Below are 21,252 nucleotides of genomic sequence, written 5' to 3' on the forward strand. Positions count from 1 at the left end.
TTTCTTACTCCATAACGTGAACCTATTATAAAGTAGTTATACTTGTTCCTTACTGTATTTGATAATTTGTGCATGGTCTATTTCCAACTCAACTTACCTTATAGCAGATGCATGGTCTATTTCCATCTCTAACTCTAGGACAGTTTGCGGGCATCTCGATTAATTCTGGGGCTTTGAAGATAACGGCCGGACATAAATCCTAGTGGCACTCGGTTTTGAATGTTTGGATTCCGTGGGAATGGAACCCGTGACCTCATAGAAAAACACTTATTGCTTCCTCCCAACCACTAGTACCATGTGAGTCATGCGACATTATCATGTGATACTCTCCGCAAGTAAAACATTGATTGCCATCTCATAATGTGGATCGCTATTTGTCTTCCAATCATCACCTAACAAAAGGGGATGATAATTAAGATCTCTACCGCATAATATCGCTACAGAAATGGTTGGGAGTATCACGTAGGCAACGTCACGCGGTACTCTGGGAAATTACTCAAAATAATTTACCGCATAATATCTCTACCGCATGATATCGCTATGGAAATGGTTGACAGAAATATATGAATGCAGGTGCATGATTAGTTCTACAGGGACTTCCCAAGTAATAGTGCTCTAATTAGCTGTCTTGTACGGGAACTAATGGTAGTTTGCCTCCATAAATCTCCGGAAGCTGACTCTCATCGATATCTTCTAGCAGAGTTGATTTCATTTTCTTGTTTTCGACAAATATGATCTGCGGGGAGAGAATGGTTAGTTCACCGAGATGTTACAAAATTCATGCATGCGATGGTAAGCTTCAATTGTATAGTTGGACATATTGCATGATATTTGACTGTGGCTGGCTAGCTTGCATGAAAACAGGGAATTTCCAAGTCTAACCTTCTTCTTTGTATTGTCGTCGATAAATGGATATACAACCTTCCACACTGCCATAAATATGTAAGGCACATGGAGGAGGAACAACTTCCCAAGTCTTTCGGGATGGTAGTCCTGCCATGTTACAACAAGGTTTTGAGATATTTATTATTGAGTTGAGTTGAATATGAACTGCAGAATTAACCGGTATATATGGTGAAGGACCAAACCTGCAAAATGGTAAGAGCTCCCAGGTACGCACGGACGTCACTGTTTGTGTATCCCCATCCTTCCATATCACCAATAACAGCAAATTTTTCCTGTCCTTCTGGCATCCTGAACATCAAAGTGACATCATATATTTTCTGCAAATTAGGCTATGTTATGAGTTCTTTTTTTGAAGTAGTTGCAAAATCTGAGAGAGAGAGAGAGAGAGAGAGAGAGAGAGAGAGAGAGAGAGAGAGAGAGAGAGAGAGAGAGATAACCTAGAACAAACTTTTTCGATAGAAAATACCACAAAACCTGTATAAAAAAGAGGTTACTCAGTCTATTAACCAATAGCTGTTCCAACTTTGCTTAGTAAACTGCATTTCAAAAACAACTAAATTGTCGTTATAAAAAAGAAGAAGTTATAATTCGCAAACAAGTGAAAGACAATTATTTATTTTTTCAAAATATTCCCAGAACTGAAACTTCAATATCTGAAAATCCCATCATAATCTAATCATCTAGAAAATTCAGTTGGGAACATACGTTTGAATTCCTCTAGACCTCCTTTCCTGGGGAAATGCCTTCCAGGAAAGATGAGCATTATCGGACGTCCTGTTTTATCCGACCCTTGAGAAAACACCTTGTTCTGTCCTAGGTCGGTAGCAATCTCTGATGAGGATATGCAACCGGTAGGGATAAATGTCCGTTTCCAATTCAGGTACTTAAGGAACATGGCAGAAGCTTTCTCTATGTCCAGATCACGAGCACGGAGAAACCTTCTGATCATATAATCGTCAACATCCTGCAGATCCAAATTGAGGAATATTCGACATCATAAGTGATATCTCATCCAGTATATGAAGAATGTGGCTCCCAATGAAACCATAGACTTTCTTTTTTCTGCTTGTTATACTGTCATGGCTTTACGCTTTACAGGGTTACAATCTTTACCTTGTTGGAATGGTCAATGCTTGAATAGGTTTCATAGAAGCCATTCTGAATGAGTATTTATTAATTAGCAACCTAGGATGCTCGAGGAAGAACAATTGCGGCGTTAAACGAAGGGTTGTTAAAATCATTGTGAAGCAAGTGAGAGAGAGAGAGAGAGAGAGAGAGAGAGAGAGAGAGAGAGAGTAGATGATAATGGAATGAGCTAAAGCCCAAGAGGAGGAGATGCGGGTGCTCAATTGTTCGATTTGAAAAACTCGATTAGTACCAAATTCTGCTTATTGCAAAACCTAGCAGCACATAATGTTGCTATTCCCAGTTTCCTTTTTCTAACTCTTCTTCCTCGTTTACTATTACAGTCAAAACTGGTGAGCCGCTGATTTAAGCGTTCTCGCCCATCTATCTTTGTGTCTTGCTCTCTTTGTGTCTGCTTGATTCTTCTTCGTGCTATTGCGTGCATGTGTTTGGTTTTGTTGCCCAACACTAATCTGCCTTTGTTAGCCTATCCAAAACTAGTATTTCAGGCCCGGAGGCCCCGGACACTAAAGTTACATCACAAAACAAAACGAAACCAGGCTCATGTTTGATCAGATAGGATGGTTAGAGATCAGGGATTCGACAATCCTACGAGATCCAGCAAGGAGGATGAGAAGATTGTATGTACCACACCAAGAGATTTTCTACACCATCTGGATTGATTTTGCTTAAGTAAATCGTTGGAATCTTATGGTTCAAATTTCAATTTAACCACTACACAGTTTGAGCAATAGTGTCGTTCTTCTATAATTACAGGAATAGGAGTTGCCAAAATGTGAGTTACGATTTACGAGGTTTAAGATTTTTGCACTTCAGGGATTCAAAATCTCAGGCCTCATGGGGATGTAAGGCATATTGAGGTCTGGTAGCTCCGGTTGCATTAAGCTGACACCCTTTGCACATAGAAAAAATGGCAAGAAAAATTCGGACGAAATTCCAAAGAAAGAAGACAGAATGGTATAGATAGATACAGGAATTATAGTACTTGGCCTTTTTGTAGGATTATAGTACTTGACCTTTATTTAGGAATTAGGATGGACAGATGCATCTGGTTTCTGCCCAAAGCATGGATCATGTCAGTGGACTATGTCAGACTTTTTTTTTTTAGGTGTCTTGGACCAACTCGCACGCACCTTGGACTAATCCCTATAGCCTCTCCCGCAGTTGTTTCACATGCTTACATGTGCGGGTGAGACGGCCCAAGAGTCGCTGGCAAAGAGAATCGAACCATATGAGGGGATCGCCAGGCCAATTCTCTGGGGTTGATTATGTACTCAAACTCTTCCTGTGTACCCAAATATGTTGAGTTTAACTACGATGATCACTCCAAGGCAGGCAGATTTTGGGTACACAGATGTGAGGGAAACCAAGGTTTAATACCCATGATGCTCAAAGAACAGTGTCCATTTTCTGAGAGAGAGAGAGAGAGAGAGAGAGAGAGAGAGAGAGAGAGAGAGAGAACCTTGGAAGAGGTATCTTGTTTTTCAACAAAGGCTCTCATGAGGATAATCTTGGTTTGCTCTGCACTACTGCTTCCATTGACACATTCCCCATCTCTCTTATCAGTTGTTGCTTCCTCTTTTGCTGTTGTTTCTTCAGATTCAGTTTTCTTCCTAAGGCTAAGGGACACCTCCCCTCTTTGCTCCATGATTCAGTTTCTTGTATGGAAAAATAGAAACCTGATACAGAGCTCTGCTCTCTTTTGATAGTTTTTATGTGTATTCCATGAGTTAGGAAGAATTTTTCATTGCCGAGCGGGTATCACGAGGTGCCGGCTCAGTGCGTCCGAGCCGTTCATTACATTTTTGGACGGCTCGGATTTGGAGAGAGAAAGTGTTGGGATGAGAGGAGTGAGTGAGTTTCAATCCAAACCGTTCAAAAGTGTATTAGATGGCTCGGATGCGTCGAGCGGGTATCATGTGAGATATACCAGCTCGACACTGAATAATTTCTCGTGAGTACAACAAGATTTTTATGGCAGAGGGCGTAGTACAACAAGATTTTCAACCACCCAAAATAATTGCCAGGTCATTTGGGCATCCACAGTCGGTAGGTGCTTGGACGTTTAGCTACTTGTCCTGGTTACTGACTATTCTAAGGCCATGTTTGTTGTCTACCTGATACTGAAAAAGAGGTGAGATTGGATTGGTCCGAACCGTTTATCTAATGTAGGTGTCCCGATAAGAAAAGAAAAGTACACTAAGGTAGTGTGACACGAAACAACATCATATTACATGAATGTGAGAGAGCGCAATCCCTAGGAGGAGTAGGGATCAATAGAAAAATTACTTACAGAAATATTAAGTTTGTGATAGTGATAGTCCAAAATGATCTTAACCAAACAGGGGACATGATAATATAGGTTATTCTCTATAATGGTTCTTATCTCAGACCGTTTATCCAACATTTTGTTAACCAAAGTTGCCTAAAAAAAAAATTTGTTAAACAAACAAAACTACGTTTGAAAGCTCATTTTTCTTGTTTCTTTTCTTTTTGGTCATGGTTGCGTGATTTTCTCTCAAAACACCTACTTATGGAAATAAGTCAAAACTTTGTTTTCTAATACATATATTTTTATAACAGGATATCCGGGCCAGCTTGTGGTGCACCTCGGCTGATTCCGGGGCCCTAAAGTTAATAATCAAATAAACTCTCTAGTGTTCTAAAGAACCAGTTGAACATGACGTCATGGAGGACAACACGGATTATTTTCTCACGCTAACTTGGCCAAATTCGTTGGGATATACCTTAAACTTGTTATATATGCGTTCACGCTACTCAAATATGGAGTACAACTGATTGCTTAAGTGAAAACTCAATCGAGTTGTGATGTTATAAACAAGTTTAAATATAATTTTAGGGGTGTTTTCGGTAAAGATCTTATTTTTTAAGTATTTATTTTTCGTTTTACGAGACACGTCATTCTCTCATAATACATCACTCTTAATTTAAATATTAAAGTACTTATTGTTATTTATTTTAGTTAGTTTTTCATTTTGTTCTTTTTCTTTCTCTACAGTATATCAATTAGACAAATTAGTAGAAACTTACTTGTTGAGTACACACCTCATGATGGGATTTTTGATCACTTCACAAGCTAAGTGTACGTTAAATGACACATATATTGTTTCCATTATTTTGATTGACACCTCATGTAACCTTCTTAATTTAGTCATATAAAACGACTAAAAGTTTAGTACTATAATCTCATCATTTGAGAGTTATATAGTGGGGCCACCATGTATATTTGTTCTGGAGAGTTGTAATTATTAGAGACGTATTTATTTTGAGGCAATGTAAAAATTCGGGTCGTCGCAGTAACTAATAAGTTGTTGAAAATTTTTAAATTTGTTGAGAGCGTTGTTGAAAAATGTTAAGTTGTTTCCACTAACTAATAAGTTGTAGATGAGAGCGAAACTTGTTGTTTTGTCTGAATGACAAGCTAAAATGCCATAACTTGTTATCCAGAATTGTTAGTGGAAACATGGCCTAAGTTCGTCATTGAAAAATCTTAGATGAAGTTATAACTCTATGTGCACTTTTTGTTACTCGATCTGACTTGATTAGAGTCAGCCGTTCAATAATAAAACAATTAAAATTTAAACTTAACACTTTAGTTAATTTTTTAAGCAACACAAGATTCAAAGGCCTTGTCAAAAAAAAAAAAAAAAAATTCAAATTGGTCAGTCAAGTATAGCTTACAAGCTAATATGTGTGACCAAAGGTATATAAAATATAATACTTACTAATTCGTTGCTTATAGAATTTTTTATTCAAATGGTCAGTTGATAAATGATTATAAACAATAAAAAAATAGAAGTCAAAAGTTAATTTTCATAATTTTTTTCCCGATTATAGTTTACTTGTAGTTGTTAGCTTCTGGTCGATTTCTTCATTTTTTTAAATTCATCTAGTCAATATTACTGTTTTTCTTCAAACTTGACGCAAAGTTGACAAAATTACAAAAAGGAAAAAATAAGACTCTTCGGCTAATTTGAGACAAATCAACTTTCAAATAATGATTTAAAAAACCTTCAAGTTAGGTATGTCATCAATATTGTGTTGCTGAGAAAGAAAGCACATTTTTCAACAATCAACACACAATTAGGTTCGTCATAAGCATTCGTTCATTCTTCTTTCTTCGTCATAAACATTTTTCAACAATCAATATTGTGTTGGGGTTAGGGTTAGATGGGTTTTTTTTTTCCTCCTGTTTCTGTTTTGTTTTTCTTTTCTGCCGGTTTGTCCGGCTTACCGGCTGGGTTCTCCAGTCCGGGTCTGTATCGGTCTGGTTTCTCTAGATCCGATGGGTGTTGGTGGTGGGAAAATAAGTCTCCATGGTTTGGAGTTTGGTTCGTTGGGTTTCTCGGTGGTGGTTCTCAGTTGCTGTGGTTGCTTCGTCTGTCGCGGTGCTGGTCCACGGTCATGGTGCCGTCCAGATTCCATTTGCGTCTCATCGGGTTTGAGCTGGGGTCCGTTGGGATTCTCTACTACCTGGACCTAGATTGGTTCCTAATCTAGGCGTTTCGTCGGTCTTGCGCTTTTGCAAGGGGTGCCTGTGTCGAAGTCTTGGTAGTTTTGGTTCATTCTTGTATCTTTAATGGAGTCTGTATTGCCTTTGGGCTTGTTATGAAATGAATTTGACATTTGAAAAAAAAATTTTTTTCCCCGTTTTGTGTGTTTTTTCCGATCGTCTCTTTTAAATTCTTGTTAGATTTGTCAGATATTTTTTTGGATTAATCATCTGTCATGATAAGAGGAGTCTAAAAAATTAAAAAAAATTATTACCAAAAGCCAAAAAAGATCACTGTATAAAGACGAAAAAAGTATCAAAAAAGTTGTATTTTTTTTCCTAAAGTGTTGTCTTATATGAATTTTTTTCAACATAGGTTCCTATTTTTATTCTTTTTTGATTCTTCTCGTTGAGATGAATGATTAATTCTAAAAATTGCAACAAAAATTATGAAAAATAGAAAATACCGAAAAAATCACAAGAATGCACATGTTCCCTTGCTCAAAAAAGAAAAGAAAAATGGGCTAGTCCAAAAATTGCCATTTATTTCTCATTAAGGAATATGACCCATTTTTATTTACTTGCAAATCTAGGTACGAAAGTATGGGCTTCTCCTTGATGGTGCATTTGTATAGGAAATTGATTTTCGCGCTCCATTTTTTATTTATGTCACTCCTCTTTTAATGTGAAATTACTAGTAACTTCATAAACAAAATGAAGCGTCATCAGTAAAAATAAAAGCGTGAATATCAAAATCCTTTGTAAATTGGGTTGAAGTTCTCAAGAATATGAACTAATTATCTGGATTGACCCGTAATTTATTCAATACTAAGGAGAATTCAATGTTGTGGACCCAAGATAAAGTATTCGGGGACCAGCCAACCAATTTGTTGAGCTCATTAAATTTCTGAACTAATTTGTTGAGCTCATTAAATTTCTGAAAATGAAAAGCCATTATTGTCTGAAGACTCTAAACTAATCTCTTTCTTTTTCTTTTTCTTTTTCTTTTTTTATTTGAGAAGACCTCTAAAGGCTAAACTAAGTGAATTTAACCCCAACCCCCCCCCCCCCCCCCCCGCAGAAAAAAAAAAAAGAAAGAAAAGAAGAAGAAGAAGAAGAAGAAGAAGATGCAATATTTAGTAGGTTCACTCTTATTAAATAGCCGAGCAGTTGATTATTTAAATTTAGTTTAATAACTTAACGGGTTTTAAAATTATTTTCAAACTAATTTCAAGACCCTGAAAGTAATGATCGGAATTCAAACATAATCCCTAGTGGTCCTAAGGTTTTGAATGTTCGGCCTCTATGGAACTTATTGCTTATCACAACCGCTAGTATCATGTGACGTTGCCATGTGGTACTCTTTGCAAGTAAAAGATCGTCATCGCATTATGTGGATCGCTATTGGTCTTCCAATCACCAAACAAAAGGGGATGATAAGATCTCCACCGCATAATATTGCTACGTAAATGGTTGAAAGTATTACATAGGCAACGCCACATGACACTCCGGAAACTCTGAATGATTACTCAAAGTGTACACAGGTGTTGGATTGGGCCAAATTGGAATGCAAAATTTCGATCGGCACGTTTACTTTTTAGCCGCTTGACAAATTAGCCGTTATCGGCCCATCTTTTCTTTGCCTCAAAGCCCAAAGTTATCATCGGGCTTTATATGCTGGGACATAGAGGGCCCATTATGTAGCCGTTTTGGATGGTTTTAAACTCGTATCTTCAAAGCGCGATGCCGAATTTACTGAAGTGTAATTCTCGCACGTTCAAAACGGGAGGTTAACGTATTAGTGAAGCTTGGCACGAGAAAAGAAATTCTGGTCTTCTGGTTCAGGCCAGAGTTACGGTGATCTGGACCAGCGGAACAGTTTTTTTTCGCGTTTGTTATTTTGTTCCGGTTTTCGTACCCTATTATGAAATAAGGGTTTTGGGAAAAGGGTTTCATCCTTTATTCCTTACCTCCTTTCTCTGATATTGTGGCATCTATAGAATTACGAATCATAACAGGTTTTTTGTATCACTTCTCCACATTCCATAGTGATTCCTCTCCCTCTTCTCGCTCATAGACGTACCCATCTTCGACAACCACACATACCTTGTGTCTCGTGTGATTCCTAATTTGATTTCTTTTCTCGTTCTTAATTTGCACTCATAATGTTGTTAAAAAAAAGCCTAGATTTTTATCCAGGGGGAAAAAATGGTACTGGAATAAAATTTTCACCCAGAAAAGTGAAGGAAATTTTTAGTACAAGAATAGGGGTGGACAACTGGACATAACAGGACCATGTCATCAAAAGATAAGAAAAGGCAACGAAAAATGTGATGGTAGGCCAGGGAAAGAGAGAGCTTGTGTGGGGAACATGACATCCACGCTTCCAATTACCCTCAAGATTCCACCACTCTTTCTTATCTTCCCCATCTCTTCTTCACTCTCCTTTCTCACTCCTGAAAGAGGAGGAGAGAGACTGTCACCTCAACAGCAGCAGCAAATATACGAGAAAAATGGCACTTCAGTCACCCGTAAGGCTTCAAGCCACAAACTGTATGCCAACAGCTTCCGTGTTGTTATCCCCTACAGGCAGCAATGCCGGGTTGTGCCGCCCTTCGGATCGTTTCGCTCCTCCTCGTCCTTGTTGGCAGTCGCCTCGGGTTTCTGCTGCACCCAGGATTTCCATGCGCCTAGCTTCAAAGCAATCCTATATTTGCCGTGACTGCGGGTACAATTCTCTCTCTCTCTCTCTCTCTCTCTCTCTCTCTCTCTCTCTCTCTCTCTTTCTCTCTCTCTCAGGTGTATGGGGATTGCTAAATTATTGGGAAGTAACAGTTCATTAAGAAATTTGATGTTCATGGTTCTCTGATTGGGTGCAGGTATATATACAGTGACAGAACACCCTTTGAGAAGCTATCTGATAACTACTTCTGCCCAGGTCTTTACTCCACTTTCTGGGCGGTTTATATTTTCTTTTCGTTTGAGCAACAGGAAAGCCAATTCTACTCAAGGAACAATGTTTTAAACTAATACAACCAGAAATTCTCCAACAATCAATACTTGCTTGCTTTGAAGTTGCAAATTTGGCTTACCTTCAAATAGTGAGTATGTAAATCTATAATTTTTTTTTCCCAGAAAAGTGCACAAAATGCAGTGCTGCAATTATAGGTTAATATCAGAATGAGGGTTCCATTCAATATGAGCAAAGTTCTAACACCATATTTTCTTATTTTAAAATTTGAAAAAAAGAAGAAGAAGAAGAGAGGATCTGGGTTTGAAGCTTTTGTCGACCTGAAAATGTCTAAATAGCATTTGTTTAGGGAGAGTTCATTACTAGTGCTGTCAAACTGTTCTTTTTTCAGTCTGTGGAGCTCCGAAAAGAAGATTCAGGGAGTACACACCTGCTGTATCCAAGAATGCTAATGCCACCGACGTCCGGAAGGCCCGGAAAGCTGAGCTCCAGAGAGATGAAGCTATAGGGTAACAACTCTCTCTCTCTCTCTCTCTCTCTCTCTCTGATTACAGTTAACCATATCTGCTTCTCACTTTGTATTTCATCAACTGGGGTACAGGAAAGCGTTGCCAATTGCAATTGTGATTGGGGCTGCTGCTCTTGCTGTGTTGTACTTCTACCTCAACAGTACCTTCTGAGCTGTGCCAAGGCTGCAACAAGTATTACGGTTGAACTCTATAGAGTGTTTACAGAACTAATCTTGTAGTAATTCCATTTATTTCTACTCATAGAATGCATACTAATGCATTGTATACGCTAGCTCCTTTCTTCCTCCATCTGAAATGTGAAATTTTGTTTGTGCGAAACCCGATGCTACCAAAGCGGCAAAAACCTTGTGAATCCAGCAGTCGAGAAAGTATCTACTCCAGTAGCTTTACAAGTAGGAGGCATCGGTCAAATTGAAGAAAAATAAAATAGAATGCGCATTAGATGAAAAAGAAAATTGAATAATCGAATTACAGTGCGAAAACCCTTGCAGTGTGGCAAATCTTTTCTCTTCACAAATCCTTTCATGAATCTAAGATGCACACAGTCCTAAGGTCCACAGAGCTGAGGATGGTGAACTACATCAAGCAAAATATGAAAGAAAACCTATTCATTTGAAGCCCACGCTGCATATCATGTGTATTGAAAATGTATCTGAGATTCTGAGCAACATTGATGGAAGGAGAGCATGTGAATTGATTCTGAAAGACTACAAGAATAAACGAAGTTCGATTTACATATCGTAATTGTAAGTTAAAGGCGATCATTCTCGGAGAACAAATGAACCCCCTATCCTTTTCTCCATGGACTGAGGAGGAAAATTTAGAGGAAACATGTCAACAAAACTTGAAGCAGGTGCAGGCTTAAATTCGTAAGGAGCTCCGTTAACTCCCCAAACCTGCAACGAAAGAAAAAGAACTGAGCCTTTAATCGATTCTGAAGCCAGGTTTCCATAACGTAATAATGCGTAGAAGCGTTCAAAGGGAAATACAAATGTGTCGAAACTAACTTGGTTTCCATCATCATCGTAGCCCCTATCCCATGAGTGTATCTCATTATTCTTCAGGACTGAAAGTTCAGAGGTGCAGTATGTTGCACCATTCTGTCACCAATGAGAGAGAGAGATAGTAAATTTCAGTAATTTATGAGAAGAGTATTACAGCTTTCACCAAGAACAGAATAGCCAAGAAAAAAAAAAAAGTACAGACAAAGCAATGAAGACAGTAACACAAGGCAAATACCCAAGTATTAGGAAATCCGTCTGGTGGAGTTGAACCTTCATATAAGCAGCGTTTGCCACGTTCACAACGTTTGAGATAGATAGTTGTCAAATGTTCTGCAACATCCTGCCCATGATACAAACAACTCAATGTCAAATTATGTGACAATGACGGTAATAGAAGTACTAGACCAAAAGTCTTCAAAATAAGGTTAATTTTACTTTGGACACAAAATCTCACAGGGAATTAGCAGAGGACCAAAGTTCGTAGCAGCAATTACTCACGAACCTTATAGTTTCAAACTTTTGCAACATGACCATCCAGATGCACCAGGTATGGAATGTTCCATGATGGAACATTAGCCCAGGTGACAGCGCAGTTTAATTTTTCAACAGAATATATTGTTCTTTTCATAGCTTAGAATCTACTGGTCATTGCACAGTTTTCTACTGTGTGTGTGTTGGAGGCACAAATCTCTATTAGATGACAACTTTTTCCTTCATGTTGATACCTGAATCATAAAAAATAAAAATAAAAACTACAAAAAATGTCTTCCAGCTCTGTTTTATGCATTAGGCAAACATGGGTTCTGGGTCTCTGAGATCCTTTCACTGACTTCTCCAATATATCACACAGGAACTTTTTTCAGGTTTGTAGATATGCATTGCTTCGCTTATATCCTTAGGAGTTGTAGACATCCAAATTGGTGCTGCACTTATCTTTCTTCAATCTACTTTTGAGGTCCTTTAATTTAGTTTCATGAGAAGTTTGTGGAACCACTTCCTTAGAAGGAAAAACCATAATTTGCATTTTTAAAATTACTTCACCCCTATGAGATAACAGGCATTGATCACAAGAAAATATCATGGAAGTCAAGAGAATCCAAGTTCATGTTATGTATTTCAAGATTATGGTCTGATGTGCCTGAAAGCTTACCCCAATAACTTCTTCTGGCTGTGATCGCTGGTCCTTTGGGCGATCACAGAAGTTCTTGTACTCTTCTGCATCTCTGATGGCATAGGTACTTAACTGCAGTCATTGAGTACGAGTCAGAAACAAGAGATGCTATTTGTCGCAACAAATATCATATGAAGTTCATGAATGACAAGGGAAGAAAAATTCAAATCCTACCAGGCAAAGAAAAGGGAAAGTAAAATAATAGTCATATGAGAAACATGGATCAATAGAAATGCAAAACTGGATTAAGAATACTGAAGTACGAAGTTACAGTACAAAAAGCATATGGAAAGGAATCCAATGATCGCCCCAAAAGATGTACCAACGCAACTATTATGATTTATGGGGCCATGTTCGATAGATGAGTCTTGTAAGAAAACTATCAAATCAAGCATAGGTTCTAGTAGGAAACTGATGAGGACTCTCAGAGGCCCCCCAACATCTTATGCCCCATTTAGTCCATAAAACAAACAACAGTTAACTAATTGTATATGAAGCCAAAGAGGATGCAGGGAAGAGTGGGAATTAATTTTAAAAAAAATCAAATGACCTTCAACAAATAAAATCTCTTCGTAAAGTTGTACTCGTCCATATACTAGATCCTAACTTTCATAGGTGATGAGTAGTGCATTTGCGTAGCATGACTTGGAATAATTCCAGCAATGAAAAAACAGTAAAAAACTGAAACATGTAATGAACTTGAAGCCCACCTCAACATCACATTTCATCTCATTTGGACAAGGCTTCACCATGAAAAATCTCTGCAAGAAGAAAGCCATTAGAAATTTCTTGAAGCATTATTTTAGCTTCTTAAAACACTTTCCCCTTAATGATTTCTAACAGCTGAAACCTTCATGAACAAATTTAAGGGACCATGAAGCAAGGAAAAAAAAAAACTCAATAAAACTAAAAGTCTGAAAGATGACACATGCGAAAAACTGCTTAAAGTACCTTTCCATTGATATACAATGCATGCATGCAAAAAAGCCAAGTCTCAGGTGTAAAGGAACTTCAGTCTGTACAAAACTGCTTATGGGACTAAAACGAAAAATAACTGCAGAAAACCGAAAGATGGAAAATGAGGAATTAAGTGTACCCTTTGCTTCCTCAAACACATGCATAAAAACAAGAAGACAAATGTGTGTAGGTAGGTTGGATGGGTAGCAAGGATAGTGGTATACCTGACGAAAGGGCTTATGAGGAGTCCTCCAGAAGGCCTGCCAAGGGCAACAAAAGATGTACCTCATTAAGCCATAATTTTCTCACATGCGAACCAAAATTGGAAAGCGAAATTCCATTGGGTGGCATACAGACTTTTTCAAAATATAGAATCTCCGAACCATCCACCATCTCTGCAGCTGGACATGAAAGCCATCTACAGAAATAAAGTTCAAACAAAAATGAAATAGAGAAAAAATCGTAGCCCTTTAAAAGAATCTTCTAAGTTCTTCAATAACATGATGAAAATATGCAATTTCTCTCGAGAGCAATGAAATTCTTCCGATCCTTTCATCTTACAAAAACACACAAGATTTTGCAAAACCGGCAATCTAACTGATAACCAAATTCAAGTTTCTTCAATTTCGTGAAGAACATTGTTAAACATGAATAATGGTATAAAAAATCACCTGCCACTAATTTAAAACCAAAACAATCAATTAAGTGGATAGTCTAGAAAAGTCCTAAAAATTTTGGGCCTATGGCACTGCAAAACGAAACAACTGCACACAAGTACCAGCACTAAAAGAGAAGTAAAAATAACTGTAAAAACACTGCACTTAAATAAATATGCATTGTTTAGTAGTAGCATGGATATGTAGGGACATTTGCATGGTCACTCACACAACCACATACACAAACATACATGATACAACCAAGTGCTGGAGTTGCACCGGTATCTCAATCCGGTCAAATTCGAATTAAGCATTGGAACATAGTAAACAATCAAGTGGGAAGGATTTGCTTCTTTTTTCTAAAGAAAAAGTACCTTAAATTGAAGTAATTATCAGGGTCTCTAGCTGCTTGCTCTTTCGAGTACTGTCAATTAACATCATAACGTATCGCAAGTAAGAATCAGCAGAAAAGTACAAGCAGAACCAAATGAGGAAAGAACACACAAACATGTAGAGAGAGAGAGAGAGAGAGAGAGAGAGAGAGAGAGAGAGCACCTTCTGGCCGGTGAGAGAGCGAGAGACGACGTGGGTATGGTCCCAACGAGTGTTGGACTTGGTGAGACGCCTGAGCAAGATTGCCCCACCAATCACCACCAGCGTCTTCAACACCACTCCCGGACCTGCTCCGCCCCACCCATTCTCGTTCGACTCCGAGCCCGAACCCGAGCCTGTACCCATATTCCCAACCTCTCCTACCCGCTAGCCTACCCTTTCCTCGGCCCATAAATCCTGCTGCCCTCCATCAATCTCTCAATACAGCTGAGATATGCGGGGGGGGGGGGGGGGGGGGGGGGAAAGCACACTCCTTTTTCGTCCTCCGTAATCTAGTAGTATTTATGGACTCGAGTTTTCGAGCTCTGGGTGTCCGTCGGGCAGTAAGTTACAGGCACACGCAACACATACACCGCCGTTACCCCACCGGCCCACCCCCCACTTGCTTCTTGTGTTAGTGATTCGCAGGGTGGGGGTCACACCTCTTCCTACCACCGCTTGTTTCTTCTTGTTTCGTGGCACATGTACGCATTCGCATGGCTTGACTCGTTTGGAGATTTTGTGGTGTGGATAATCATAACAAATCCCCCCAAGTCCAGTTCAGCCCAGCCCAATCTACACGCCCATGAAAACTCAACCCATACCGGTAATTTTGGTATTAACATACTCTTTGTTATGAACGCACAGTATGTGCCTAACTACGGCTGCACAACTGTTGGACCAAATGTCCCGGTTCTCCCATTCTAGTTGATTGTGGATGAACATAAAAAAATAAGACAGGCATTTAGTTATTCTGAATCTAAACACTTAAAAGTCTGAAATCGGATTGTGCGCTCTCTCTACCTCTCCGTGCACACTCTCCTCTTAGAATACGATTTTCGATGGCATTCCGACATTTTTCCATTTGTGCAAATGCATAACAGAAGATTAATTCAATTAGCAATTCATTTATCTGGAAGATGTAGAATACGATTTTCGATGGCATTCCGACATTTTTCCATTTGTGCAAATGCATAACAGAAGATTAATTCAATTAGCAATTCATTTATCTGGAAGATGTCACTCCGTTTGGTTTAACATTTTGAGAGTTGCTTTTAACTCTCGGCACAATTTCCAATAAATATTTCTTTCTATCTCTCTCTACTCATTATCATTCCAACTCTTAAAAATAACTTTCTAAAATGTAAACCAAACAAAACCACGTTTTTGGTTACTTGGCACAATTTCTAATACATAAAATTTTTATCTTTGGGAAAACAACTTTGTAACCAAGCTCGGCCATGTGCTTAAGCCCACCAGAAGACCACCTGGGGCCACCAGGCCCAATAATAGGCGCCAAATAACGGAATATATTAGATATTATGCATGTCAAGTATTTTACAAAGTTTTAAAATAAGCGGATAAAAAAAAAGTATTTTACAAATAAGTGAGCATAGTTTAGTGGTATGTTGCGTGTCTAATAACGGTAAGGTTATGAGATTAAAACTCACGACCTTAGGAACCCAAAAGTTGTTACAAGCGGTCTGCCGCTCCACCAAAAGGCCATTTGGCTTCTTGTATCGAACAACAAATATATATACAAAACAATGAGAGGCCCCATTTTCATACCTCGCTTAGGACTGCAAAAAATCTCAGAGTCGGGTCTATCTATAATGTGTCTCATAAGCCGTTTTTATCAATTTGTTCATCACCAAATTCGACAAGTCCAGAATTTTAGTACCAATATTGCTTTACACTTTCCCTTCTTGTTGTAGTGATTCTCGAGAACTTTTTTTTTTTTTTTGAAAATGTCGATTCTCGAGAGTTTGTGTCTAGCATTTGTTGTTTTCTTTTTGGCTGGCAACTTAATGACTGATTAAAATTTGCTGAAGTGAGAGTAGCTTGGAAAAACATACTAGCAGAAGCACATGGGGGACCCTGTTTTACCAGATGAAGATAAGAGTTGATATCTGGTTAGCAGGACGTTATGGATCCAAGGCCAGTTGTATGTAACTAAGAACTGAGAACTAAAAGCCAATGGATCAAATTGTAAACACAAGTAGGATTGATTCATGGATATTGGTGGGGTACAACAGAAAAACAAACAGGTTCTAAAATCTCCCAAAAGACACACCGGCCATGTCGGCCTCATGTAAGGGAATGATCTTGTCTGGAGGGGCGACTAGGGACACCATCTTGTCCTCTTGATCAACACCCGTTCTAGCAAGTTTATCCAACCCTTTATTTCCTTCGCGTAGAGTGTGATTCAGTGAGCTTTCAGAATAAAACGTAAAGAGAAATTCCTGGAAATGCACGACTCAAAGACTACTAGTAGTATTCATCACGCCTCTCATCAAGCGACCATGAAGACCGACATTAACCACATATTCAATAAGTGGACTCTTCTTCTCCCCGGTCTCCTCAAAACAATATACGGGGGCTTGCCACCTTGCATCTTCAAGCACTCTTCCTACCTCAAATGTCATCACATGTGCAGAATATCCTGCAATTTAAGACTCCCAACTATCAAAACCCCAAAAAAAGTGCATTCAGCTTCAATCATAAACAACGAGAGGATGTTTGAGGACGATTCAGAATTAGGTGACCTTTTGCTACCAAGTTCACATTCAGAAATGCAAATATAGGCAACCCATCGCCTAATAGCTGAGAGGTAATGAATTAAGATAGGTTAAAATAAAATCCTAGACTCAATTCAAAATTGAGTTTAAAATAAAATTGTTTTTCACTACTCAAAATCAAATCAAATTGAGTTTCTATATTCTTTCCCACAAATTTGAAGCGAGACCAATTTGCGAATCCAAAATCTTTAGGGCTGTGTTTGGATCAAGCATTTGTAGAGAGATTAATGTAAAAGAAAACGGAGGGGACAAATTGAAGGTACATTTCCCTTGACAAACAAATCCACGAATCCTAACTCCTGATCCAAACACAGTCTAGATTCTGAAGTAGTATTTGTTGACGGAGCAACTTAAATTATTTACTCCCGTCACTCCCTCATACTCTGGGCAATAGGCGGAACTTCATAAACGGGAATATGAGCAAAGTGTGATTATAGTGTTAAATGATGGTATACTTTTATGGTAGTTGTAACATATAATTACTGGCGGATATTATTTTGCACAGCGTAGCCCACTCCTCTGATCCTAGGTTAAACATAAACTCATTCAACTTTGAGTTTAAAACACATGAATTCCTTCACTACTCAAAATCATATCAAATTAAGTTCATGTACTTTTTCACCCATTTCAAGGGAGACCATTTTGCAAATCCAAAACCCTTGTGTTTGGATCAAGCATGTGAAGAGGGATTTGCTGATAATGAAAAATGGAGGGCCAACCCCTACCATACATTGAAGGTATGTTTCGCTCGAAAAATCGCTCCACAAATCCTTAAACCTTGATCTAAACACAGCCTAAGGTAGTATTTGTTCACAGGGCAACTTCAATTTTTTCCTCAACCAAAAAGGAGGGGGCGATAGCACATGGCGACCATCTTTGGGTGTGATAAAAGGAGCCCCTATCTGCTGAGGACAAGGGGGATCTAGTTCGATCTAACAAAGCAGTGCTGCACACTAGGGTTCGAAGTGGTCCAACAATACGGACTTGAGCCTATACATTATCCCCAACCCTGACTGGGGACTAGACGCGCGTATAGGTCCCAAGTCTCTTCAAAGTTCAAAAGTCCCCCAACAGACGCAATCTCATATCCTACTAGTGACTAAACTACTTAAAGAGTCAGCACCTTACTACTACACTACACTACTAGGTGGTGGGCAACTTCATTTATTTACTCTTCTGTATTCCTTTTCCCCTTCTTAACTAATCTGTTCTTTTACTTATTTGAGAAGTAGATGAAAGTCTGAGAGAGGAATACGAGTAAATGTTGAAGTTATGGATTAACAAGTTTCATATGCCATAAAGCTTATATCATGGTTGAAGATCAGTAGATCACCTAGTTTTATACAATAAGCAAGTCCACCTGCTAAATTTCCTGCCAAAGCTAACATTTGACATCAAGGATGGCAAACCATCACCACCCTTTTGGCAAATACAATTCTTGATGCCAAGTTTTGCATCAACTTTGGCAATTGCTGAAATTTCCACTTTATTGAAGTCATTTGATTTGCATGGAAAAATGAGAAGAGTTTAATCTAATGGTCCCCGATAAAAAATCGAATGGTCCGATTCAGAGATTGTGTGAAAATGGCCCCAAACCATGCAGTAGCATTGCTATATTGTTGCTATTTGACACTATAGCGACCTAATAAATGGCTTTGGCAGTTCTATTTCGGCACCAACGGGTGAACTTGCTCTACGCAGATATTAAACGTAAAATATACAATACCCAATAATTGACAAACACAAACCTGAATAGAAAACCCAAAAAACAGGCCGTTTAGAAATCACATCCTCATAGTACCAAATAAACTCAACCTTCTCCCAAACATTGCACAGAAACCCGTCCATGTACCGCTGCCCGAGGTAATTCGCGCCGTCGAGCCAATCGGGCCGGAGGATACCGACCTCGAGGGCCAGCACACGGCACTCCCGGCTCGAGTCCAGGGTGTACACAAACGAAGTGCCGTTGTTCCACTCGAGGTCGTAGGTGAGCGTTCCAAGCTGGTTCTGGATGATGTTGAAGTTGCGGCCGTTGGGCCAGTCGTACCAGAGGTCGAGCGCTTGGAGGGTCCCGCTGCGGTTCATGAAGAGGAGCGAGTGGAATTGGTGGGGCCATGGGGTTGGGGTTGTGGGGGTTGATGAGAAAGAGAGGGAGGAGAGAGAGAGGAGGAGGAGGAGGGTGAGGAGAGAGAGGGAGATGGGGTTGTTAATGATAGGGGTGGAGGCCATAGTCGTGGCTTGTTTGTGGTTCTGGGTAGAGACTAGAGAGTCTTGAGAGTTAAGACTAAAAGCTGCGGACCAAAAAACAAGACTGCTACTGCTCCGTCCATCTCAAAACGGATGATAATTTTTTAAATTTATGTCATTTTTCATAAGTTTGAAAACTTTGTATAATAGAACTAATCGAAAACTATTAAACAAGATTCATATTGTATATTTTTTGAAATTCATATTGAAAGATATTAGGAATTGAAATTGGCACAAATATCAAAAATTGTCATTCAATTTGAAACGAAGGGAGTACTGTAAATTAGAAGCGCGGTGTACGGAATGAGAGTTTGGTATTTATAAACTTCGCATCTCTAACCTGCGAGCATAGTTATGGATACCGTTCCGTACCGGCCGGTACGTACCGTTTTGACGAAGAACCGATACCCTAACCCCCAATTTCGTTCCAGTCCCAATACCGGCCGGTACCGGACTTTTCAGGAAATACGGCCGGTAGCCGAAATTTTGCAGAGTTTTGGTCCCAAAAAAACAAAAAAAAAAAACATTTTTAAAAATTTTAACAAAACATGGGCTTAATCATAGTACGTGCGGGAGGCTTAGATCCCGGATGTATCCTTGGGAAATAAATGAAAAAAAATTAGCTGGGCAAACTTGATTTCAACTGTTAGCAAATTTAAGAGAAACTCGCGTCTTGAAATTGCGAGGTAGTTGCGAAATCGTGTTACGGCGCTTACATGAAGAACGCGAGGAACTCGCGTCTTCAAATTGCGAGGTAGTTGCGAAATCGTGTTACGGAAAGAACGCTTTTATGAAGAACAGAAGACGTCCGAAATAAAAAATAAAAGGGCGCGGGTTTAGGAAGCGCGATTTCTTACTGACTAGACTTCGCATCTTCAACTTGCGAAGTCTGAGAAAGAAGGATTCCAGTCGGTTTTTGGCAATTTTCAAACTCATTTTTGAATTACTTTGATGATCCGATTCGTCCACATTGTACAAATTTCAAATTAGAACAATTATTTTTTATATTGAATTGATCGGATATCTATTGATGTTTAATCGGAGAAGATATATTTTGAAAAAAAATGGAAAAAAATGAGCCGTGTACACTGGATTACAACTGGGAAGATTTTTTTTTCTCTCTCGTTGTCCGTTATAAAATCCAAGTCGAGCTTGGGCTGAGGAAACAATCAAGATTTGGGTTTCAGGTGATCATTCAATCATACTATTAATTTTTTCCGCCGAGGCAACACGGACCAGCATTTGGGATCCCGGTGGAATAATTCTTGTAAATTCGAAGTTGTGAAGAAAATGAAACAAAAGAAGGAGCAGCTACAAGCCCTCCAACCGTTTGATCAAATTGTCAGAGAGAGTGAGCCCTTGGTGGGAAGGAATAGTATTGAAGGGACTGATGGGCTGAAGTTAAGGGGTGATTCCGAAGGACAAATTCAAGAAAATTGTTCGTTAGAAGGTGTTGTTAAACATTCGAGAGTCGAGGTTGAGGACATGGCTTCAAGAAGCAAAAATGGTGCAACGGCTAAGTGTGTTCAGAGCTTGAAATTTCATCAGTTGGAATGCATATTTTCAGTTTCACATCATGAAATAGATGCATTCTCTCTATCAGTAGTAGTAGTAGTAGTAGTAGTAGTAATTGGAATGAGAAGGGGTAAAACATTGAGGATTTGTGCAGCATGCGTCGAAAGAGGTATGAGTTTCATGTATGATGAATTTGGTCCTTGGGATTGTGCTTGCAAGGTGTTTGATAAAATTACTAACCCATATTGGGCGACTCAATTGGTGTTTGACGAACTTATCGACCTGAGGCAATGGAGCACGGTTGGCGAATATCAGAAGCGATTTCTCGTACCAGCCAACAGAACTGAAGGAGTGTCGGAAATGTTTCTGATAAGCTGCTTCGTATGTGGGCTTGAAGGGGAAATTAGGAGCAGGTGTGCAACCGCTTCAACCTTATACTTTGGATCAAGCTGTGGGTTTGGCCGTG

The 21,252-nt window shown here is 39.1% G+C and overlaps 4 protein-coding genes and 1 long non-coding RNA gene across 7 annotated transcripts; 1 reads left to right on the forward strand and 4 right to left on the reverse strand.

The window, feature by feature from the left end:
* Window positions 1–318: 318 nt before the first annotated feature.
* LOC131335262 (uncharacterized) lies at window positions 319–4,057 on the reverse strand. 2 transcript variants are annotated; one of them, XR_009202483.1, is made up of 7 exons: window positions 3,515–3,773; window positions 1,612–1,870; window positions 1,344–1,380; window positions 1,089–1,194; window positions 883–993; window positions 527–736; window positions 319–392 (listed from the first exon to the last, which is right to left on the reverse strand). XR_009202483.1 is itself a non-coding variant. In XM_058370533.1 (6 exons), the coding sequence occupies exons 1-6, from the start codon at window positions 3,698–3,700 to the stop codon at window positions 620–622; spliced, it is 816 nt and encodes a 271-aa protein (XP_058226516.1). In that variant the 5' UTR covers window positions 3,701–4,057; the 3' UTR covers window positions 321–619. The 2 variants fall into 2 exon arrangements, 1 of the variants encoding a protein (XP_058226516.1); XM_058370533.1 differs by having other exon boundaries at window positions 321–736; window positions 3,515–4,057.
* Window positions 4,058–8,896: 4,839 nt separating this feature from the next.
* On the forward strand, window positions 8,897–10,384 carry LOC131335265 (uncharacterized). Its single transcript, XM_058370538.1, has 4 exons — window positions 8,897–9,293; window positions 9,445–9,503; window positions 9,928–10,045; window positions 10,138–10,384. Exons 1-4 carry the CDS (start codon window positions 9,079–9,081, stop codon window positions 10,214–10,216), a joined length of 471 nt encoding a protein of 156 aa, XP_058226521.1. The 5' UTR covers window positions 8,897–9,078; the 3' UTR covers window positions 10,217–10,384.
* Window positions 9,509–9,999, reverse strand: LOC131335266 (uncharacterized). Its single transcript, XR_009202484.1, has 2 exons — window positions 9,857–9,999; window positions 9,509–9,657 (listed from the first exon to the last, which is right to left on the reverse strand). It is a non-coding gene; the product is annotated as an uncharacterized LOC131335266 (long non-coding RNA).
* A 125-nt stretch (window positions 10,385–10,509) lies between the features above and the next one.
* Window positions 10,510–15,013, reverse strand: LOC131335264 (chromophore lyase CRL, chloroplastic-like). 2 transcript variants are annotated; one of them, XM_058370537.1, is made up of 9 exons: window positions 14,410–14,990; window positions 14,229–14,278; window positions 13,556–13,616; window positions 13,423–13,458; window positions 12,952–13,002; window positions 12,221–12,313; window positions 11,306–11,410; window positions 11,074–11,166; window positions 10,510–10,962 (listed from the first exon to the last, which is right to left on the reverse strand). In XM_058370537.1, exons 1-9 carry the CDS (start codon window positions 14,590–14,592, stop codon window positions 10,828–10,830), a joined length of 807 nt encoding a protein of 268 aa, XP_058226520.1. In that variant the 5' UTR covers window positions 14,593–14,990; the 3' UTR covers window positions 10,510–10,827. The 2 variants fall into 2 exon arrangements, with proteins under 2 accessions (XP_058226520.1, XP_058226519.1); XM_058370536.1 differs by lacking the exon at window positions 13,556–13,616 and having other exon boundaries at window positions 13,338–13,458; window positions 14,410–15,013.
* Window positions 15,014–16,388: 1,375 nt separating this feature from the next.
* LOC131335267 (uncharacterized protein At4g14100-like) lies at window positions 16,389–19,347 on the reverse strand. Its single transcript, XM_058370539.1, has 2 exons — window positions 18,773–19,347; window positions 16,389–16,888 (listed from the first exon to the last, which is right to left on the reverse strand). Exons 1-2 carry the CDS (start codon window positions 19,251–19,253, stop codon window positions 16,704–16,706), a joined length of 666 nt encoding a protein of 221 aa, XP_058226522.1. The 5' UTR covers window positions 19,254–19,347; the 3' UTR covers window positions 16,389–16,703.
* Between the last annotated feature and the right edge of the window lie 1,905 nt (window positions 19,348–21,252).

The sequence above is a fragment of the Rhododendron vialii genome, chromosome 8a (assembly GCF_030253575.1).
Source record: "Rhododendron vialii isolate Sample 1 chromosome 8a, ASM3025357v1".
Lineage (NCBI taxonomy): Eukaryota > Viridiplantae > Streptophyta > Magnoliopsida > Ericales > Ericaceae > Rhododendron > Rhododendron vialii.

Coding starts and splice junctions, on each gene's coding strand:
- LOC131335264 (XM_058370536.1), bottom strand. CDS start 14,592: ATGGGTACAGGCTCGGGTTCGGGCTCGGAGTCGAACGAGAATGGGTGG. Junction 13,003..13,337: donor TGTGTTTGAGGAAGCAAAGG/GTACACTTAATT, acceptor TTCTTCTTGCAG/AGATTTTTCATGGTGAAGCC. Junction 11,411..12,220: donor AGCCAGAAGAAGTTATTGGG/GTAAGCTTTCAG, acceptor TATCATGGGCAG/GATGTTGCAGAACATTTGAC.
- LOC131335265 (XM_058370538.1), top strand. CDS start 9,079: ATGGCACTTCAGTCACCCGTAAGGCTTCAAGCCACAAACTGTATGCCA. Junction 9,504..9,927: donor TGATAACTACTTCTGCCCAG/GTCTTTACTCCA, acceptor TTCTTTTTTCAG/TCTGTGGAGCTCCGAAAAGA. Junction 10,046..10,137: donor CAGAGAGATGAAGCTATAGG/GTAACAACTCTC, acceptor ACTGGGGTACAG/GAAAGCGTTGCCAATTGCAA.
- LOC131335262 (XM_058370533.1), bottom strand. CDS start 3,700: ATGGAGCAAAGAGGGGAGGTGTCCCTTAGCCTTAGGAAGAAAACTGAA. Junction 1,871..3,514: donor AACAAGATACCTCTTCCAAG/GTTCTCTCTCTC, acceptor TTGGATCTGCAG/GATGTTGACGATTATATGAT. Junction 1,381..1,611: donor AGGTCTAGAGGAATTCAAAC/GTATGTTCCCAA, acceptor TTTTTTATACAG/GTTTTGTGGTATTTTCTATC.
- LOC131335267 (XM_058370539.1), bottom strand. CDS start 19,253: ATGGCCTCCACCCCTATCATTAACAACCCCATCTCCCTCTCTCTCCTC. Junction 16,889..18,772: donor TTTTTGGGTTTTCTATTCAG/GTTTGTGTTTGT, acceptor CTTAAATTGCAG/GATATTCTGCACATGTGATG.